Here is an 18,489-nt window from a genome sequence, read left to right as displayed (position 1 = left end):
AAGGGATGAAGCATTCTCTCTCAGCAGCTCTGGGTCCCAAGAGCCTTTCCCCGTCAGGATTTGTGGCAATGGCTTCCCTGCTGCTCTGAGTAGCACTACCACCTAAACTACGGAACTGAATTGAATTTTGCTTGTTTTGAAGTAGCCGTTAATAAAGCCGCACTGAGTGGTCTCTCTTTTTTTGATCGGGTTTGGGAGGCTGCGGTGTGGGACTCCAGTCTTATCACCGCCCCCCTTCGTGGTACCTCATTCATTATATCATCGTGGCAAGGCTCACTGGTTCATTTTCCTATTAGCGGGTAGTTGAGTCACTTCTAGTTGGAAACTACTAAAAAACTACAACGAACACCTTGTACCTGAGCATCCTTGACTTCGGGGCAGAGAAATGACATTGTTGGCACATGGGATTTGCCTTCCACTAACTCTCCCACTTACTCCTTAACAGTTGTGATATTTCATTTGTATTTTAATAAATAAAGCCTATCTGAAGGTCAGAGAGTAAATCAGCTCCACTTGTTAGCCTTACAGACCAGGCAGTGGTGACACACACCTCTAATCCCAGTAGCCACACTAGCTTGCCATAGAAACTGGGCAGTAGTGGTGCGTGTCTTTAATCCCAACCCTAGAGACGAATATAAGATGGGAGGAGATAGCTCTCAGTTTCATTCTGAGATTCTTGGAGGCAGGGTCGCCATTTCAGACTGAGGTAGAGGTAAGAGTCAGTAGTTGGCGGTATGGTTTTCTGACCTTCAGGTTGAACCCCAGGATCTGCCTCTGGGTTTTTATTAATCGTGTTACACCCAACCGTTCCCTTGGGGATTGGAACAAGTCACATTCACAGCAACTGTTGATTGAGGGAGCCGAGAAATTTCTACATTCTGTCAGTGCCCACTCTCTGATGTCAAGGAACCCAACAGGGTACCCAGTCATTGCCTAGGTACCCTTAAAATAACTCTTTAGTTTTTGGACAAAGGCTCCTCAGAAGAATTTACTTTTGATTTTAACACAATCTATTTAGCCCAGGCTGGCCTCAAACTCACAACCATGCCTTTGCCTCCTAAGTGTGGAGACTGCGGGTAGGTGCCAGTCCTCCCAGCTGTGTAGTGACCCTCGTAAGTGCCTATGCTTGACTAGTAGGCTGTGGGTGCCAAACCGTCCTGGCTACTCTCCCTGATGCATGGCTACAGAGTAGTGGTTCCCAACCTCCTTATGCCGCAACCCTTTCACACCTTCATTTTAATACCATAAAATTATTTCACTGCTACTTCGTAACTGCAAATTTTGCTACTGTTAGGAAGCATAATGTAAATATCTGATATGCAGGCTACTGCGACCCACAGGTTGCGAATCAGTGGTATAAAGGCACCACAGTACAGCAAAGGACTAGGTGGCCTTCCAAGAGCAGAGCACCAGGGCAGGACCCACTGTCCCCACGGGGCACCAGGGATTTCAACCCCCAGTCCTTGGAGGCTGATGGTGCTGTCCTCCCCAAAAGATTTTAGAAGAACGGGGCTGAAAACCCACTCCCTCCAGCTGCAGCACACTGGAAGCCCAGCACCTGGGGTAGCAAGCCCCAGAGGCATTGCTGGAGCATGATGCAGTGCTCCGCTGAAAAGGCACAAATAAACTCCGAGCCCGCGCACACATTTATCCAGTTTGTGAAGTGGATTAATAGAATAACCAATAAAACATGTATAAAAGCTTTAATTAAATGTGATGAAATAAAACTTCATGTTTTATTTATGGACACTCCCAACATGTAAAGGATTCGGGGAGACATTCATTTTTACTGCCATTTCGTCCTCATATCTATAATTAAATCCAGGCTTCAGTTCTGGCCCAAAGCGATGCGGCGTTTTCAAGCTGGCCTTGGACCCCCTCCCCCCATCTGCCTTTAATTATAATTACTGTCCCCAATACAGAGGAGGCTGGCGACAGAACAGAACAATAAAACAAACAAACAAACAACACTGGTTGCCATTGTTTCAAAGTCGCGGTGCTGAAGGAGTGCTTCAGGCAGGAGGGGAGATCCTCTAAGTTCCAGTTTTATTCTGCGCCAAGTACACCATCCCTTCATTTTTTTGCTTTTGACATAAAAAAAGGACTTCATGAAACAAGACAAAATAACTTATGATTATATGAAACATAACTGTGACAAATCGCAAAACTATACATATTAATAGAAAAAAGTGTACCTAATTCCTCAAAAGATTTCCGACAACCAGCACCAGATGTGCTCTCCACCCCAGCCGGCCCCATCCAGCACGAGCGTCGCAGCGCCTCTCTCTACGTGAGTATATATATAACAATGTACAAGGGCTTGCGTGATTTATGGGAAACAGACTTCCACGTTTTCCCTCCAAAGTGCTTTGTGTCAGCAACATTACAGAGGACACTTCTTTGTCTGTACAAAATAAATCTCTTCAGTTTTACACTCCCCATTTTATCCAATGAGTTGGGTTTCTTCTCTTGCCCTGTTACTCTATCTGCAGCAGTAACAACATGGGTCTAAACAGTCACATCAAATCAAACACCAAATAATAAAACTGAGCATTGCGGAGGCTATTGTCAATACTTCCAGACAATCAGGGGGTGGGGAGGGGGATGAGTTCTGTGACAGGGAGGCTGGTTAGCCCTGTCCCAAGCTTGTATTAGTGAACTAGAACATTGGCCAGTTGGTCACTTGAACTGAACATGACCAACACTGTTATCGGGAATTTTATCCTGTGGTCTGCCACACACTTAATTGTCCACTTGAAAATCAGCTGGGCCATGGTGTAGATCCGCATAAGAGACCGTACCTCTCAGGGCCATGAGATATTTAAACAGTTTTTAAGTGATGATCAGAGCGTAAATTACAAGTGACACTTAAATGCAGTCCCTTTAGGGAGTCATGGCAATGGATGAAGCAATGAAGTGTCTCTAGGCATACCGATCTGTCTTGTTAATAGGATAATCGGATTTGGGCTATGTGTGTTTTCACAAGCACTAGTTTTTGTTGTTTGTGTTTTTGTTTTTCAAGGGAAATGATGATTTCCATTTGGATGTTTATAAAAATGGCTACCCATCAGGACTAAAGGGCCCAGGGATGGAAGGGAATAATTTGTGTTTTGTAAGCTCTATTTTCACTGCTTTAAAAGAGAAATTCTGGAACCTAAGGATAGACAGCTTGTACAATGTGAAGGACCCTGAATGTGACATGTCACTAGGTCCTGCCTGCAGACCAGTGGCTATCAGGAATACACCGAGGGCCTTCAGGAGGGCTGCAATGGACCTGGCTCTAAGCATGCTTCTTTCTTACAGCAAGAATGTCCTTCTACGGCTGACTATAGAGCAGAGACTGGATGTATGACCTAGTAAGAAGGCCTTGATGACACCAGGTCCCTCTAGGTGATCCAGGACAGGAATAGCGCCATGCGGGAGGCCACCATGAATCCAGAGCCTGCCTCACAAGCCCACATCTCCACCACAGGGGGAGAGGTCATGTATGGCCCTGTGTTTCTGTTTCTTTCTATGATGCTCCTCCTATTCATGTAACTTCACAAGGTGGAGCGGACAAGAGCCTTTCGTTTGTTCTTTCCTTATCACCCACACGGAATATGCCTAGAATGCCTTGCAAAAAGTTTAAGAACTGAATGAAGCTTCCCTTGAGAGTAGGGTCTCCTTTTCTTTCTAGAATGTGACAGAAGTCAAATGAGGGCCGCTACCAAGTAAGTCAGTGTTACTGTAAGCGTGTTCTTGCTTAGCCCAAGTGTAATGACCCACCAGGTCTATAAGGGTGGTGGTTTTAGCAGCCCGAGAGCTCACTTGTGGAGGTAGCCTGATGTGCCTTCTTCCTTAATGTTCAGAAGACCCAAGAGAACTCAAGATCTTATGACTTAGACATCTACCCAAGTTTAGAAATGGCCTTTTCAGCAACACCAGAACAAGCAATAGGTTGTGAAACCAGAACCCACACTAGGTTGTTTATCTACCCCATTCAGTGGCATCCGGAATGAAGCATGGGATGAGGTGGAACTCTTCTGATTTGGGGCCAGACTCACAAGCCTGTCTATTAGGGCACAAGCAGTCTCAGGACCCCCAGACACTGAGCTATTTAAGGTCACAGTGACCCCAGTTTCATAAAGAATTTAACTCCAGTTCCATTTAAAAAAACATTTTTTTAGGGAGCAAACAAATCCTGAAATATGAGTGAACCAGAATGTTGGAACTGACCAGGTTTTTGGAGTTTGGCTTATTTGTACAGCCTTTGCCCTAGGACACAGACTCTTTTAAAGTACCTTTCTAAGAGTCACTGGAAAATGATGTCGTGTTTAGGCTTAACACAAAAAGGCTATGTGCTTTGTAAAAAAATTCCAGGCCTTCAAAGATGAGTTCCAAAGAGTTGCTTTCTTGAGTCTACCTTCTGTGAACATTCCCGAGAGTTGACAGGATTTGGTGAAACCGGTACAACAGAAACACAGTTAGGAAAAGGAGGAGAGGACGTGAAAATGCAGTGAAGGGCAGAACACAGGAGACGGACAGATGAATGGAACCCTGGAAGGAACTGGGCAGAAGGCACAGAAAATAACTGGACCACAGGGGCGCTTGGCTTGGTTTCTGAGCAAAGCCACATGCAAGCCTCAGTGTGTGCCAGCTCTCATGATTCCTGGTCTGTCCTGGGCAGAGCACTACAGCAGAGGCAATGCACAAACCATCACACAAGACGGTTTTCAGGGTGGAGTCATTGAGCCATCAATACGCGAAAGCTATTATTATTTTTTAAGATGTAGCCCTGGCTGGTCTGGAACTCACTGTGTAGACCAGGCTACCTTCAAACTCAGAATGCCTTCCAAATGCTGGAGTGAGAGGAATAAACCACCATACACAGCACTTAAGGGTTCTTGTAACAAGCCTGGAGGGAGGCAGGCGGAGGAGGGGTGCGTGTGTGTGTGTGTGTGTGTGTGCGTGTGTGTGTGTGTGTGTGTGTGTGTGTGCGCGCACACACACAACTATTCTGTTTCCCTCAGATAACCTTTGCTAAACTGCAAAATTAGGCCAGGAAGAGTTACGGCTGTGGTAAAATACACGCAGCTGGGGTGATTAAAACAGTATTGACTTATAACAAATGAACAAACCTTTAAATATTTTTCCTTTAAAAGTAGATGTAAAAAGCAAGTCTTTAAAGTTCAAAAACAAAGTAGGTCGGCAAATATAAAACCTTATTTTGCCACTGGAGGAGCAACTTAGGAGCAAACAGTTAGCATGGGCTACGTAAGACAAATGTTGAAGCCAGAGTTTGAGAGAGTCTAAGCCACACCTGCTTTGGACGTGGATATCCCTCACTGTCCACGACTGTGTGTCACTCAGCCAGGAGGGAAAACAGGGCGAGGCGGCACATCTGGCCTCTGGGGACTGGGCAGTCTTCCTGCTTCCGAGCCTTCAGCAAGGGTCAACCCATTCATGGACACATTCATTGGTGTCTTTTGAGCTGACAGGCAGGAAGTGACAGGTATCTTTAAAAAGTGAGACTTTAAATTCCCTTTGAAAAGACATTCCTGCTTGTCACCTGGCCCAGCAAACTGAGGAAAAATGGGAGAGGCACAGGCATTTCTGAAAAGTCAGAACCGACCATCCAGTCCCGCCTTCCAGAGACCACATGACCCTACTGGCTCCATGGATTTGGTTGACATCCTTCACACATCTGTGAGAGTATGAAAATAAGAGGTGATGAGCGATTCGAAGGTCCTGGACGTGCAGTAGAGACCTGCGGAGTCTTTTAGCCTTCGGTATACACGGAGGACAGCTGGCTAGGACAGCGGTCCACAGCGCTGAGCTGCAAGAATGCGGGATCTTCGGGGCCACTGCGGAGAGATTCCCCAAAGAGACTGGAGGAAGCTGAAGGCAAATCGTACACTGGAAGAGAAGGAACACAGACAGTCAGTCAGTCAGTCAGTTCCTGCGCTATGCAGGTCCAGTGGCTACACAATACACCCATGCTACCTACAGATGCTGGTGGGACCTAGGTGTGTCCTTGAGGAACAGAATGGTAGAAGGAAGAGACTAGCTTGCATGGATGTGCCTTAACACAAAACCTCCGCTGACGGTGAAGCTGAATGACCTCAGGAGAAGTAAAAAGTGTTTTAGGATGGAATGAGGGGGTCACAACAGGAAAGCTGAGTCAAGAGAAAGAATGGGATTTACAGATGGGGACGTAAGGGAAGAATATTCCAGAAGGAGGAAACAGAGCTAAGGCAGAGAAGAAGGGACACGTGGGATCAGGAAAGTGAGTATAAGACAGAATAAGGGTAAGATGAAGGGCAAGTCTGAGCGGCCAGGTCTAGAGAACTTGACTAGATAATCGTGAGCCTTAATGCTGTGGCAGAGAAGGGCGCTTGACAGGTGACGAGGCTGCATATGGCTAAGATACTCTAGAAGGATAGTGCCATAACTGATCACTCGGGTTAGCAAGCAATGCCAAATGGGTAGAATGGTACAGGTGAGAGGGTGAACTGGCAAGGCACCCTGGCAGGAACTGCCGCAGCCTGGGGGAGAAATACTGGCCCCTGTGCAGATGGACAAAGGGGTGAGAGCCAGGGCAGAAGGTGAAGACGAGAAGTTGTACTGAATTCTACACTGTCCCTGGCAGCAACTGGAAAAGCACCCGGCTTGTCTTCATGTTGGCCAAGTCACAGACACCCACCTGTAATGCCTGAGTGTGTTGAGAAGGCTCTATGAAAAACATCAAAGCCGGTCTGACCCATGGACGTAGGGACCAGGCAGTCCTCAAAGGCAGGTACCATACTGCAGGAGCTGCTGGGTGGCAGAGTTCTCTGAGAATCCGGGTAATGTGGGGGGCAGAAGGTCTGCAGCTGGCCATAAAACCCTGAAACAGAAGCATGGCAGTGAGCAACTTGAGGGCAGAAACCATTCCCATCCAGGAAGAGCCTCACCGAGTCGGACTGATTTGACAAAATGCCTTGGCATCTTAGAGAACCTGAGAAGTCGTCTCTACAAGTTTTTGGGTGAGCTGCTTTCAAGGCTTGTGATCACTCTAGGGAGAAATGGTCTCATCCAAGCCCTCCCACCGGGCTCTGCAGGCATCTTGGCATCTTTACCCCCACTTCAGTCCATTTCCACGTCCGACTGAAACCCTGCACAAGGCCCTTGATCGTGCCCAACATAAATACAAACATAGCCTAGCATAGACCAATCTATCCATCTTTCCAACACTTCAGTCTTCCTTGTGGTTTTAAATAGGTTCCTAGCACCCTACACATGGGTCTACTATATTCTATTTCATTATTACTGTTTCCAATCCTTGTGGCTAAAGAGGAAACTGGAAACCAAAAGTAAAAAAAATACTATGATAAAAGAAATGAGGAAAGATATCCCAAATGCTTGAAACTCCCCACCAACCTAAGGACAACTGTATTGCGTTATGTCATCTCTCCCCTTCATTTCTGCTCTTACTCAATGGTATTTTCCTTGTGTTCCCATGTGGTTCTTTTCGATGAGCCTCTACATCCTCCCCGATTCCTCACTTTTCCCCTTTCTCTCTTGGCTTCATGATAATGTGTATCAATGGATCACTTTCAGAGCGTGTAATATGCTTTTAAAGACATAATAACACAATCCTCATTGCACAGTCTATTGGTGGGGGAGCTGAGGCTCTGCTGCCTTCGGATGCTGCTTTCCATTGTGTGTTTCCTCAGCTGTAAAACGTGAGTGCCATTGTCTGCCTGCACAGGGCTATTGTGTGGATTGACTGAGCCACTGGATAAAGAAGCAGGCTTATAATGTTTTAAAGTGCTTTAGAAATAAATGCCAGCCATTACTGATACTACTATTCTGTTTTTAAGGGGGGAAAATGAGGGGATTAGTAGAGGAAGTACCCTAGGGTCCCTCTGCAGACACTAACTGATGGAGAACACGGAACCAGCTCACACAACTTTGGAACCCTGGTCTCGAATGTCTTCTACCATTACAGCCATGTCTTCTTAAGATTCGAAAGCTTTGCTGAGACTCTTCCAATGTGGAAGGGTGGTGCTATTTGGTTCTTCTTAGCTCTCTTGAAAACCAGGGACACTGGGTACAGGCACCCTACTGAAAACGCACTCTTCTCGCTGTTCATTTGGAACCTGCAGTTACTCAGAAAATGCCTGACTCACCTTGGCCGAGGGCTCTTCTACAGTTGCTGTAAACACCACTAAAATGTGTTTAACTGCTCATAAAGACACAGAGCCACCCTCTAGGAGCTTACGATGTAAGACAGAGACTAAATGCAGATTTCTGCTCTGGGCAAATTCACAGTTGAATGTGATCCTTTATAAGTAGGTAACAGTACATGTTATACAGAATCCATAGAAAACATTCACATAAGGTTTGGGGAAAGGCAAAGCATCCTTACAGTTTAGCCTAAAACTATATCTATGGAAATTTCATATCTAAGCAGAGAGAAACATGAAATCATGACTTCTGGTATTGATTCCTAATGGCTTTGCCTGCTTTTAATGAGACAGGCAAAGACCCAAACAGATCGCTCTCAAATATTCAAAATAACTGACCATAATGAAGGAAGTCAACCCTCTAGCTAACCAAGAAATAGAGACATTAAAATAACAATAACAACTCATGTTCTATGTATTACACTAGCAAGGATCTCTCCTTGGGCCTGAAGCATGACTGGAGGAGAAGGTACGCACGGCTCTGCTTACTTTTTTAGACACTGGGAAAGGTAGATTCTATTTTCTGGATCTTTGGACAAGTATCTGACTCCCTCTAACTACAGTATACCCATGGGTTTGTTCCCTTGGACTTCAGTTTTACGCCTGAGAATCAGCAATCCTAAGACTACGCTGAAGAGCATGTTCTGCCGAGACAGTCACTGCAACACAAACAGGGCAGAGGCAGAGGCCAAGTGGCCAAGCATCAGAGAAGGGTAGAGCGCAGAAGGCTGACTGCTCTCCAGACGGTGCCACAGCCACCCTACCAACACTGCTCCATTTGTCTCGTCTTTATAAAGGCAAGAAACAAAGTTAGCATTTTATGAGAGATCAGCCTGCAAAAGTCTAAACACAGGAGGAGCACAGCAAGATACTTCACCTATGGCTGCCTTTTTGTTCTATTTCTGCCCAGATTTTAAGAGCAGTGAGTATTTTGGAGTATGGCTGCCTGGGTTCAAGTCCTCACTAAAATACATACCAGCCGCACAGTCTTGGTATCTCAGCGTCTTGACTTGCAAAACGGGGTTAATGGTAATGATGATCTCACGCCGAGTTACAACAAAAATTATACAAGTTAACATTTATATAGCATATAATTATGTTCTCTATATTTTAATAATTTATATATGCATTTGCAAAGTAGAAAAAAAGTATAAGCTAAATCACTTTACCATGAAAAACACAGTTCTCAAAAGCAAGATAAATTTGATTACGGGAAGTTAAATCTTCAGAAAAGAGCAAAATGCCCTTCAATAAATAAATGTAAGATGGATGCAACTATAGGCAGTAAACCCCAGTATAGAATTAAGATTGACTTATTGTAATAATAATCTTAGCATACCACAAGGTGAGGAGAATGAACCATTATAGGCTCACTGGAGAAATGAGCTATGGTTGTCAGACACTGCGTGAGCTAATATGTACCATGACTTCCTCATTCACCTCGGCGGGGCCTAGAACAACAGGTCTAAGTGGTTTGAAAGAACCAGAAATTGGATCTGTCAGCTTGGGTCATCCCTTTGACAGATCATGACTTTGGGTCCGTACAGTTAGGCGCACGTGAAAGTAGCTCGGGTACCTTAGGAAGAAATGACTGCCGCACTCTATTGGAATGTAATGTCTCCTTACTGCACAAAACAGACGTTTGCTATCTATAGCTCCATGCTGGCTCTTTTCAAATTTGTCACCCATAAATCCCCTCGTATCCCTCCTTAGTGTAACATTACCCTTCCAGGAAGAGAAGACATTTTTCATCGAACTCCCACAAGCCTCCAAACAGGGACATCAATCATTCAGGTGCAACGGCAGAGACACTCACTGACCTTCTGTGAAAACTAATTCATTCTTTTGCCTATCTTCCCTCCTGTTTCTGAGAGGGAGCAGAAATGTCACATGCTTCCATCTGTACTCTGGTGTTTGATGTGCGTAAGTTTAAAAGGTTTGTGAGACAACAAAAACACACCCAGTGATAATCCATACTGGCTTCACACTCCGTGATAATCCACACCAGCATTTGCACCTTATCTCCCAGGTGGGACTTAAGGAAGGAGAGAGCGATGGAGTCTATGATTCCTGCCTGGGAAATGTGATTGATTTGAGAACCTGTCAAAACCAGAATATCCCTACAAGCATGTTAAATGACTCTAATAGCCAACCTGGGAAAGGAGACCTCTCTTCATTAATTGCACCCCACCCTCTTCAGGGAGCCCAAACAGAGATGCTGAATACATTGCTTGGGTGGTGACGGTAAGTCAAATCACAGAGTTTTAACGTGGTCTCTTTCCAGTACTATCTCTGTAAAAAACAACACGATCAGAAAAAGAATTCCATTAGGATCTTGTCACACATACAAACCGAGGGGAAGGCCAACTCATTTTCACACGAATGGCTCATGCATTCCAGTGGATGGCTTTCAAACAGCAAATATGGAAAGAGCAGGACTTCTCAGACCCAACACAAAAGGAGGCAAGATGTTAACACATTTTGTGACCGTAAAACCTAAGAATGACAGCAAGGGCAGCCAACCTGTCAGTCAGCTAGTTAGTAATGGTTACCAGCTGCTGGGTCAAGAACAGCTGGAGAGACCAAAGAAAAGGAAGACGGTACCTGCCCTTGAGGTCTGGTGACAGACAGGGACACAGAAACCCACGCAAGCTGACAAGAAATGCTAGCCATCACGGTCAGTTACAAATGCCACCCCTCTTTCTTACCCAAGTTGTTTCACTTCCAAGAATGGCAAAATTCATCTCATTTTATCTAAAGTGCAGCACGTAAATGATCAAGAAGATTCATCCCTCCTCGTCGCAAGTTGGGCAAGTTCATTTTCCTTTCGAAAAACAAATTTGCTTTCCTAATTATAAAAAGATTTGGGGCTAATTTTAACAGTAATGTAAGCTGGTATAACCAACAAATGAAATTGTCTTTATTTACATAGTTGAGAAATGGCCAGATATATGCCTTCACAACTTTGAATCACACACTCACACACACACACACACACACACACACACACACACACACACACACACACACGAGTGGGGTGGAGGTATGGGGCACATAATATATGTAAAAAAACATACAATTGATAACTCTGCAAGATGGCTAAAATTAATATGCATATATAACATTGTATTTCATTTTATTCCCTAAAGTCTGCAAATTTCTTCATGCATCACCATAATTCATCCCTAAAAACCTTTCTTCATACTTTGTCACATAGGATCCCTGAGGTATTTTGATGACAAGTGAGACCAAGAGTTCATAGTCCTTCTTGCCCTGCAAGGTGCCTACTTCCTTTCCAGGTGGAAGAGAAGTTACAGGATGGAGGAGGGGGTTGTCAGGGCAGTGCTGCCCCACAGGACCCTCCTTTAGGGATGCAGTGTTTGTCTGCACATAGGAGTTACATGTGGTTAGAGCACTCAACCTGTAGCTCACATTTCAACAGCCACACATGGTTCACAGCACTACACTAGGCAGTGTAAACTAATCAGTCCAGACTGCCAGGCCTAGCCAACCATGTTTCAGCAACGTTCCTGATTAAATTCTTGAAAGTAAAGCACAGAGTCGACTAAGGGTTGAAATAAAGGCCAGATAAATTATTTTAGTCTCTTGGCCTTAAAGACAGGAAGTATATTAGGCTGTTACATCTTTTTGTTTCTTATATATTTCGCATTTTGGTCTTGTGGGAGGAGCCAGATTCCAAATACGTAAGAAAAACAGTTTTCTCACCTCCTCCCCTAAGGAAGAGGTACTACTTCGGGCTGAGCCAGGGTGCTCACCAGTTCTGCAGAGCTGGTTCTTTTCTGGAAAACAAGAGCAGTTTGCAAACATCTTTCATGTGCACTATATCCGAACTTATCTCACCAGGCACGTGGGGAGTGGGAGCATCACAGTGGGGTGTCTATTCTGTGAACCGTGTGATGGTGACGTGCCAACAGAGAAGCCGCTACCCAGCTTACACGACCGTGTGTGGTTGAAAACTCACACCATTGACAGCTGGCACCTTGCAAAGGTGTTGAGTCATGTCATACACGGCTACACTAAGTTCTTGTACTACTTGATGGTGATGCCAGGAACAGCCACTGAACTCTGACTCTGGGGAAGGTGCTAGAGAGTTCAGGCAAATGTCCCCATTTACAAACAGATGGGGCAGAATGACTGTACGCTTCACCTTTACAACAGCAGTGCCCAGATGAAAAAGACGTTATTCTCTTTTCTGCAGTGCATGCAACAGGAAGAACAAACATCAAAACCTGAAGTTTTGACATAGTTCCTTTGTCTGACCTTGCCTGTGATGGGAGAGCTAAGAGGGAGCCTCTACCCACACAACTAAGGACCAGTCTCAGTGAAGAGACTCTTTTGCCAGCACTATTGAACAGCCCAGCCCCGTGGGGGAACACAGCAACGGCAATGCCTTGTTGAGCACTTTGGGCTGTTTTGTTTTTTTTTCCCCTAGGCAAAGGAAGAAGGATGTATATTTATGAGCTTTAAGACCCATTATTTTCCACAGGCTGTAATTTTGTGGATTACTTTAGGAAGTGTAGAATCTTTGTCCTTAGCCATGATTGTTGCCTATGTAGGGATATGGATGAGCCCAAGTTAGGGTCAGTGGGAGTCGCCCTCTCGGAGTCCCACAGACAGAAATATGCAAACGGAAACAAACACCTCGATTCTCTTTGGCTCTTGGGATTTTTTTCTCCAGTACCTCAATGGCTCTTTGTAGATACCCTGGAGATCTCTGACCTTCTGCCCTTGAGAGGTACTCAAATATCTTTCCACCAAGTCTGGAAAAGGAGAGGGACTTACTAGAGAACCACCCTTATTTTTCATATAATTTTACTGTTAGCCTAAAACTGCCCCAAGAAATAGCCTTTAAAAAATGACAATTGTGGGATGGAGAGATGGTTCAGCTGTTGAAGGCTAGGCTCACAACCAAGGAATGATAAATGCATGCATCTCTCTATTATTATCTCTACACACATACTCCCCCCCCAAAAAAAAAAAGTTCCATGAAGTCAAGGATCTCACCCAATTTGACATTGTTCGTCCACAGAGCTTAGAATAGCAACTGCTGTAGTAGTCCTCACTCAGTAAACATTTGCATGGTGGGGCATCTCTGCTGCTTTAACCACAGTATAATGGATGAGCTGGACCAGTGTCTTTTTTCTCTCTAAATATCATTTCACCTAAAAGACACTTGTAGGTCTCACCTCTGCACAAAAGATGGAGCATCCCCTCTGTGGTTACCTTCACTACTGCAGAGACTTCAGTTTCACTCAGCATTAGGATGCAGAGTCAGAGGGTAGAACAAGGAAGAGTTTGCTGTACCCAGAGCTGCTGAGCACAGGAAAGAGGAAAAAGGTCACTGAAAAGAAAGAAGGATCTCTGCTGAAACAGGCCTCTCTGCACTCTGGAGATGAGGCGCTTTCTTTGGTCAAGTGGTCCTCCCTACGTTAAATTAGGAGTCTCCACATTCACCCACATAAAACCCTGTTCTAGCTACTTTTCTATTGCTCTGATAAACACCATGAACAAAAGGGATTATCTCATCTTCTCCCATTCCAGGTAACAGTTCCTGACTGAGGAAGGCAAGGCAGGAACTCAAGGCCGTCACTGAAGCAGAGACCACACAGGGACACTGCTTACCTGTGTGCTTACTCTGCCTTGCTTGGTTGGCTACTTTCCTTTATATAACCTAAGGCTACTGACCCAGGAATCGTACCACCCAAGTGGAATGGGCCTTCCTTCATCAATTAGCAGTCAATCAAGAAAATTCTGATGCAGGCCAATTCCTCAACTGTCTTTCCTCTTCCCAGGTGTCCCTAGTTTGTGCCAAGTTGACAAAAGCTGACTAGCACAGGCCATCTCTGAAAATACAAATATTGATAGAAGACAAAAGAAAGGGACAATGAAGAGAAATATCTTCACATTTCCTGGCTCTTCTCATCATAACTATGATTCTCTTAGGAAACTGTGACCTTCCCCATTTGAGTATTTTCTGTAATACATTATAAAGGCCAAGGAGAAGAGGGGATTAATAGGCAAGAAGCCCCTAAAAGATCATCAGTTTATAGTCTGGGAATCATGTATTATCAGACTGATTTCATACACTCAAGTTTTGCTCAGAGAACAGCCTGGGAGAACACACAATCATTACCTGCCAGATACTTTAATATCAAAACACTTGCTATTACATACAATACATAAGCACTTGATATTTCTTCTTTGGAACTCGGTAGTTGAAACAAATGGCTTAGACGCAGAGGGACTGTGGAAGACTTTGGAACTGATATTTGATTCATTTGATATCATGCAAATAAAGTAAGAAACTCTTTCAACTATACTAATATTTCTAAATAGCCAAATATTTGGAATTATTTATTAGTCTAGCCTTTACATTAATACAAATCAGCAAGAGAACTAAAATAGGCACTATGTAAACATCTGCTAAGTTCAGAGCTACCTCAATGGCAGGTTTCATGCACGGATATCACCGAATAATATTTTGCTTAGTGTTATGACAACTACTTGGACAACTGTTCTAAAGAAGCAAAGGATCTAGTATTTGTTGCTTCAAGCCACGCCAGACCTACGGGTTTTATGTAGACAATCTTTATGCTGACCACAGCCTTCCAGATAAACTATATTGTCCCCAGCTTACTGAAAAAGAAATAAACATGTTAGGGTGATTCATCAAAAGCCAGAGACATAGTTCATAAAAAATACTGGTGTTGGAGCACATGAACACGGGTGTCAGGCTCCTTCTTCAAAGGCCCATAAGCATCGTTGGCTTAGTGGGACTCACACGAGAAGTATTGCAAAGAATGCAGGTTTAATTAATTTTTCTGTTTCCATCTTTTCCCGAAGGCCACACTGGCTTTCTAAGGCACTCAGGCCACGCTGCATGTGTGCTGCCCCCCCAGACAGACAGTGAGAAGGAAGATGACAACTATAAGGGTAGGTGAACCCTTCTCACCTGGATGTGGTGGAGCGCATGGTCAGGGGACGGGAGATGCTGTGTTTCCCTCTGTATGCTATAAATACCATTGGTGAATAAGGAAACTGTGTTGGCCTGTTGATAGGGAAGAACTTAGGTAGGCATGGGGGGGGGAACTAAACAGAATGCTGGGAGAAAGATGGGCAGAGTCAGAGAGACGCCATGCAGCCCCACTGGAGACAGATGGGGGAACTTTACCCAGTAAGCCACAGCCACATGGTGATACACAGATTAATAGAAATGGGTTAAATTAATATGTAAGAGTTAGCCAATAAGAAGCTAGAACTAGTGGACTAAGAAGTGATATAATTAACACAGTTTCTGTGTGATTATTTTGGGGCTGAGCAGCGGGGGAACCAACAAGCGGCCCCCTTCTTTCAAGAGACAACTCGAGAACAAGGCCAGAGATTCTCAGAGTGGATGCCCCAAGCATAAGAGCCACCTCAGCACAGCTTCCATGTTCCTGGGCTCCAAGAAATCCCCAGAGAAGTAGGACTGCTGGGAAAAGGCCTGGAAACCTGAGTTTAATGAGGACTAGCTTACACATGATTGGAAAGTTCTAAAGACATCATGGAATAATTTCTTAAAACTTCTGAAGTCATAGTCTCAAGGGCCTGGGTTCTATTTGAAATGAGGAAGAATTCTTCTGGGAGGCATCTTTACTCTTTGAGCTGGACCATGTTTTCTGTTTCACTTGGGGCCCCCAGTGAGCCTGAATTACATGGCTAGCAGGCCTCCGTCAGAAGATTTACCTGGCTCCTTCCTCTAGTGCCCTTTGTCAGTTCCTGGGCCACGTGAAAATGTGGGACCTTATCTGAATGATGCAAGGTTCCTATTGCTGCCTCTATAATAATCTTGTGACCTAGATTTCTATTGTTTAACTGGAAACAAAGCTCACTGTTCCACCTGAATTACTAACCAGACGACTTTCTGTTTCTCGGAAACTAAATCTGTGGTTATGCAAACATCCAGCCCTCCAATCCTAGAGTAAGACGGAATCTTAACTAAGGGGAGAGAGTACGGGAAAATGTCTGTATGGTTCTGAAATCAGAGCGTCGATAGTCTCTGATTCTGAAGCTTCCAAACTGTCCCTGGATCCCGGGACCCTTCTCATCTTCTTCCCCTGGCCACCAGAGAAGCTGACTCTGGGTACTCTCAGAAGGTATGGACACTGACTGTCCGTGCATAAGCCAACCCCATCACCCCTGCTCCACCTTTCCCTCTGAGCTAACATCTTTCCAACGCCACTCTCTGATGGGCACATTGGGGTGACAGACACCTTCCTTTATTACTTAGTCCCATCCCACTGCACATCAGACTTTTTATATTTAAGTTCAAAATGTGCATCTTGAAATGTGTAATGCCCTACAGGGAACAAAAAGATTACATAATTCTGAGAACAGGAAATAGTCTCTGACTATTGAACTCAAAGTTTGTTTACACTGTCAAGGAACACAATCACTGACGAATATAGTACATAATAGATACCCCTTAGATAAATACAGACTGAGAAGAGCCATGGACTTTTGTGCTTCGTCTTTTTTTCCCTCTTTTTTTTTTTTCTTGTTCTCACATTAATGCAGGTTTAGGAGTCAGAGGACCTGGTACACAGCAGAAAATGGCTATATGGAAATCATTCTGACAATGAGTGAGTGGAACCAAGGCTGAAGCCTCTGGTGAGAATGCTGACGGCAAGAACAACACAGCTGAGGTGAAGGATTAGGACTCAGGGCCCTTGCACACGAAGGGACAGTATTTGAGAACATACTGTGACTTCCCTTTCTATCATGGACGTTTTCTCAAGCGGAGGAAGATCAACTAAGGCGATGCAAATATGACGGGCTTTGCTCTGGCTTGATTCCTGCTGCTGTGCTCAAACACTGACCGAAATCAACACGGGGAGGAAAGGGTTTATTCGGTGCATGCTTCCACATCACAACTTATCACTGAAGGAAGTCAGAGAAGCAATCTGAAGGCAGCACTCTCTGTCCTGGGAACAAACTCACAACCCAGGAAGTGTAGCAGAACCCACAGAGTCCCAGCTCCGCGCAGGCTCACTTGCAGGTTCATCTACAGCTGGCTTTCTTACATAGCTCAAGATGACCTGCCTAGGAGATATGCCACCAGTGTGGGCTTGGCTCTCCTACACCAATTAATAACTGAGACTTCCCCACAGATAAATATCCTCTGAACAATCCTTTACCGGAGATTCCTTCTCGGGTGGTTCTAGGCTGTGTCAAGTTGACGGTTAAAACTAACTAGGGTGGGCTCTTTACCGAAAACATGGATGGTTTGGCTGCTCTGCATCACTGTTTTCCATTGGATGCCAGAGAGACCATTAAACCCCAAGACAGAAACAAAAGTGGGTAGGAGAACTGAGGATGAACAACATACTACTGCCCCGCCACATGCTTATAATGGAGAGTGGTTTCTACAGAGTTAACTGCAACCTGACAAACAATGAAGTCTACAGGAATAAATTTTAAGCATATGTGTTAATACGAATGTAGGGATTACCACACATTCTTGCTGAGAAACTGCTATATCAGGCCTGATCTACAGATGCAAAGGTCCTTGGGTAACTACGGGACTGGTTCAGATTTCCCGAGTCATGTCCCCATAATGATGAGAAACCTGAGAACTTGCTTTGGATGTGTGATATGAGGCTGGGCTTGGTGAAGCAACACAGAGAGGGGGTGGCTGGTGGTTACACTCAAACAATTGAGCAGAAATGTCTAAATGCTTCCACTTCGCCAGCACTGGGACTTCTGGGGGACAGTGCTCGCAGGCCTTGCAAAAGAATGAAATGGAGGGCTGAGTCAGAACGATTTGGTTAGATTAGAGAAGAAAAATGACCGCAATCCAAGAGTCCCCCCAATTGTAAGTAAACCGACAAGAAATTCTAAGGCAACTAGGATGGTTTTGCAACACAGTGCTGAGCAGAAAGGAGCTGGAAGGGGTCAGACCAAGCCACTCCCAGGTTAGTGTTTGGTTTTCTATTTTATTAGCGCAGTGACCTCATTACCAGTACCTCGGAGATTCCTGGTGTGTGGATGTTCATTTTTCCCTTTAAGGGACCTCTGTCCACAGCTCTTCACTTTTTTGTTCTAAACTATGAATTGTTTATCATATGTATAAAAACCATACCAGCTAAAATCAAAGGATTGCAGATTGCCATTAACACGTCCATCTTTATGGAGTTCAGCAGAGCCCTGAAAACAGGGTTATATAAGGGGGAAAAATCCTTTTTTTTTTTCCCTTCAAAATTCTATTCACTAGAGGCCAAAT

General features: G+C 44.6%; 1 protein-coding gene across 5 annotated transcripts in view; it reads right to left on the bottom strand.

The window, feature by feature from the left end:
- Positions 1-1,686: 1,686 nt before the first annotated feature.
- Glis3 (GLIS family zinc finger 3) overlaps positions 1,687-18,489 on the bottom strand; it is a 442,586-nt gene continuing 425,783 nt past the window's right edge. For all 5 annotated transcript variants that reach the window (XM_048438769.3, XM_085693756.2, XM_048438771.3 and 2 more), the window contains 2 exons: positions 6,683-6,865; positions 1,687-5,895 (listed from right to left, as the gene is read on the bottom strand). In XM_048438769.3, coding sequence (XP_048294726.3) covers positions 5,759-5,895; positions 6,683-6,865 — 320 coding nt within the window. In that variant the 3' untranslated portion in view covers positions 1,687-5,758. The remainder of the gene's footprint in view (positions 5,896-6,682; positions 6,866-18,489) is intronic.

This window comes from Myodes glareolus, chromosome 7, assembly GCF_982192425.1.
Source record: "Myodes glareolus chromosome 7, mMyoGla1.1, whole genome shotgun sequence".
NCBI classification, from domain to species: Eukaryota; Metazoa; Chordata; class Mammalia; order Rodentia; family Cricetidae; genus Myodes; species Myodes glareolus.
This window is presented reverse-complemented; position numbering and strand designations above follow the sequence as displayed.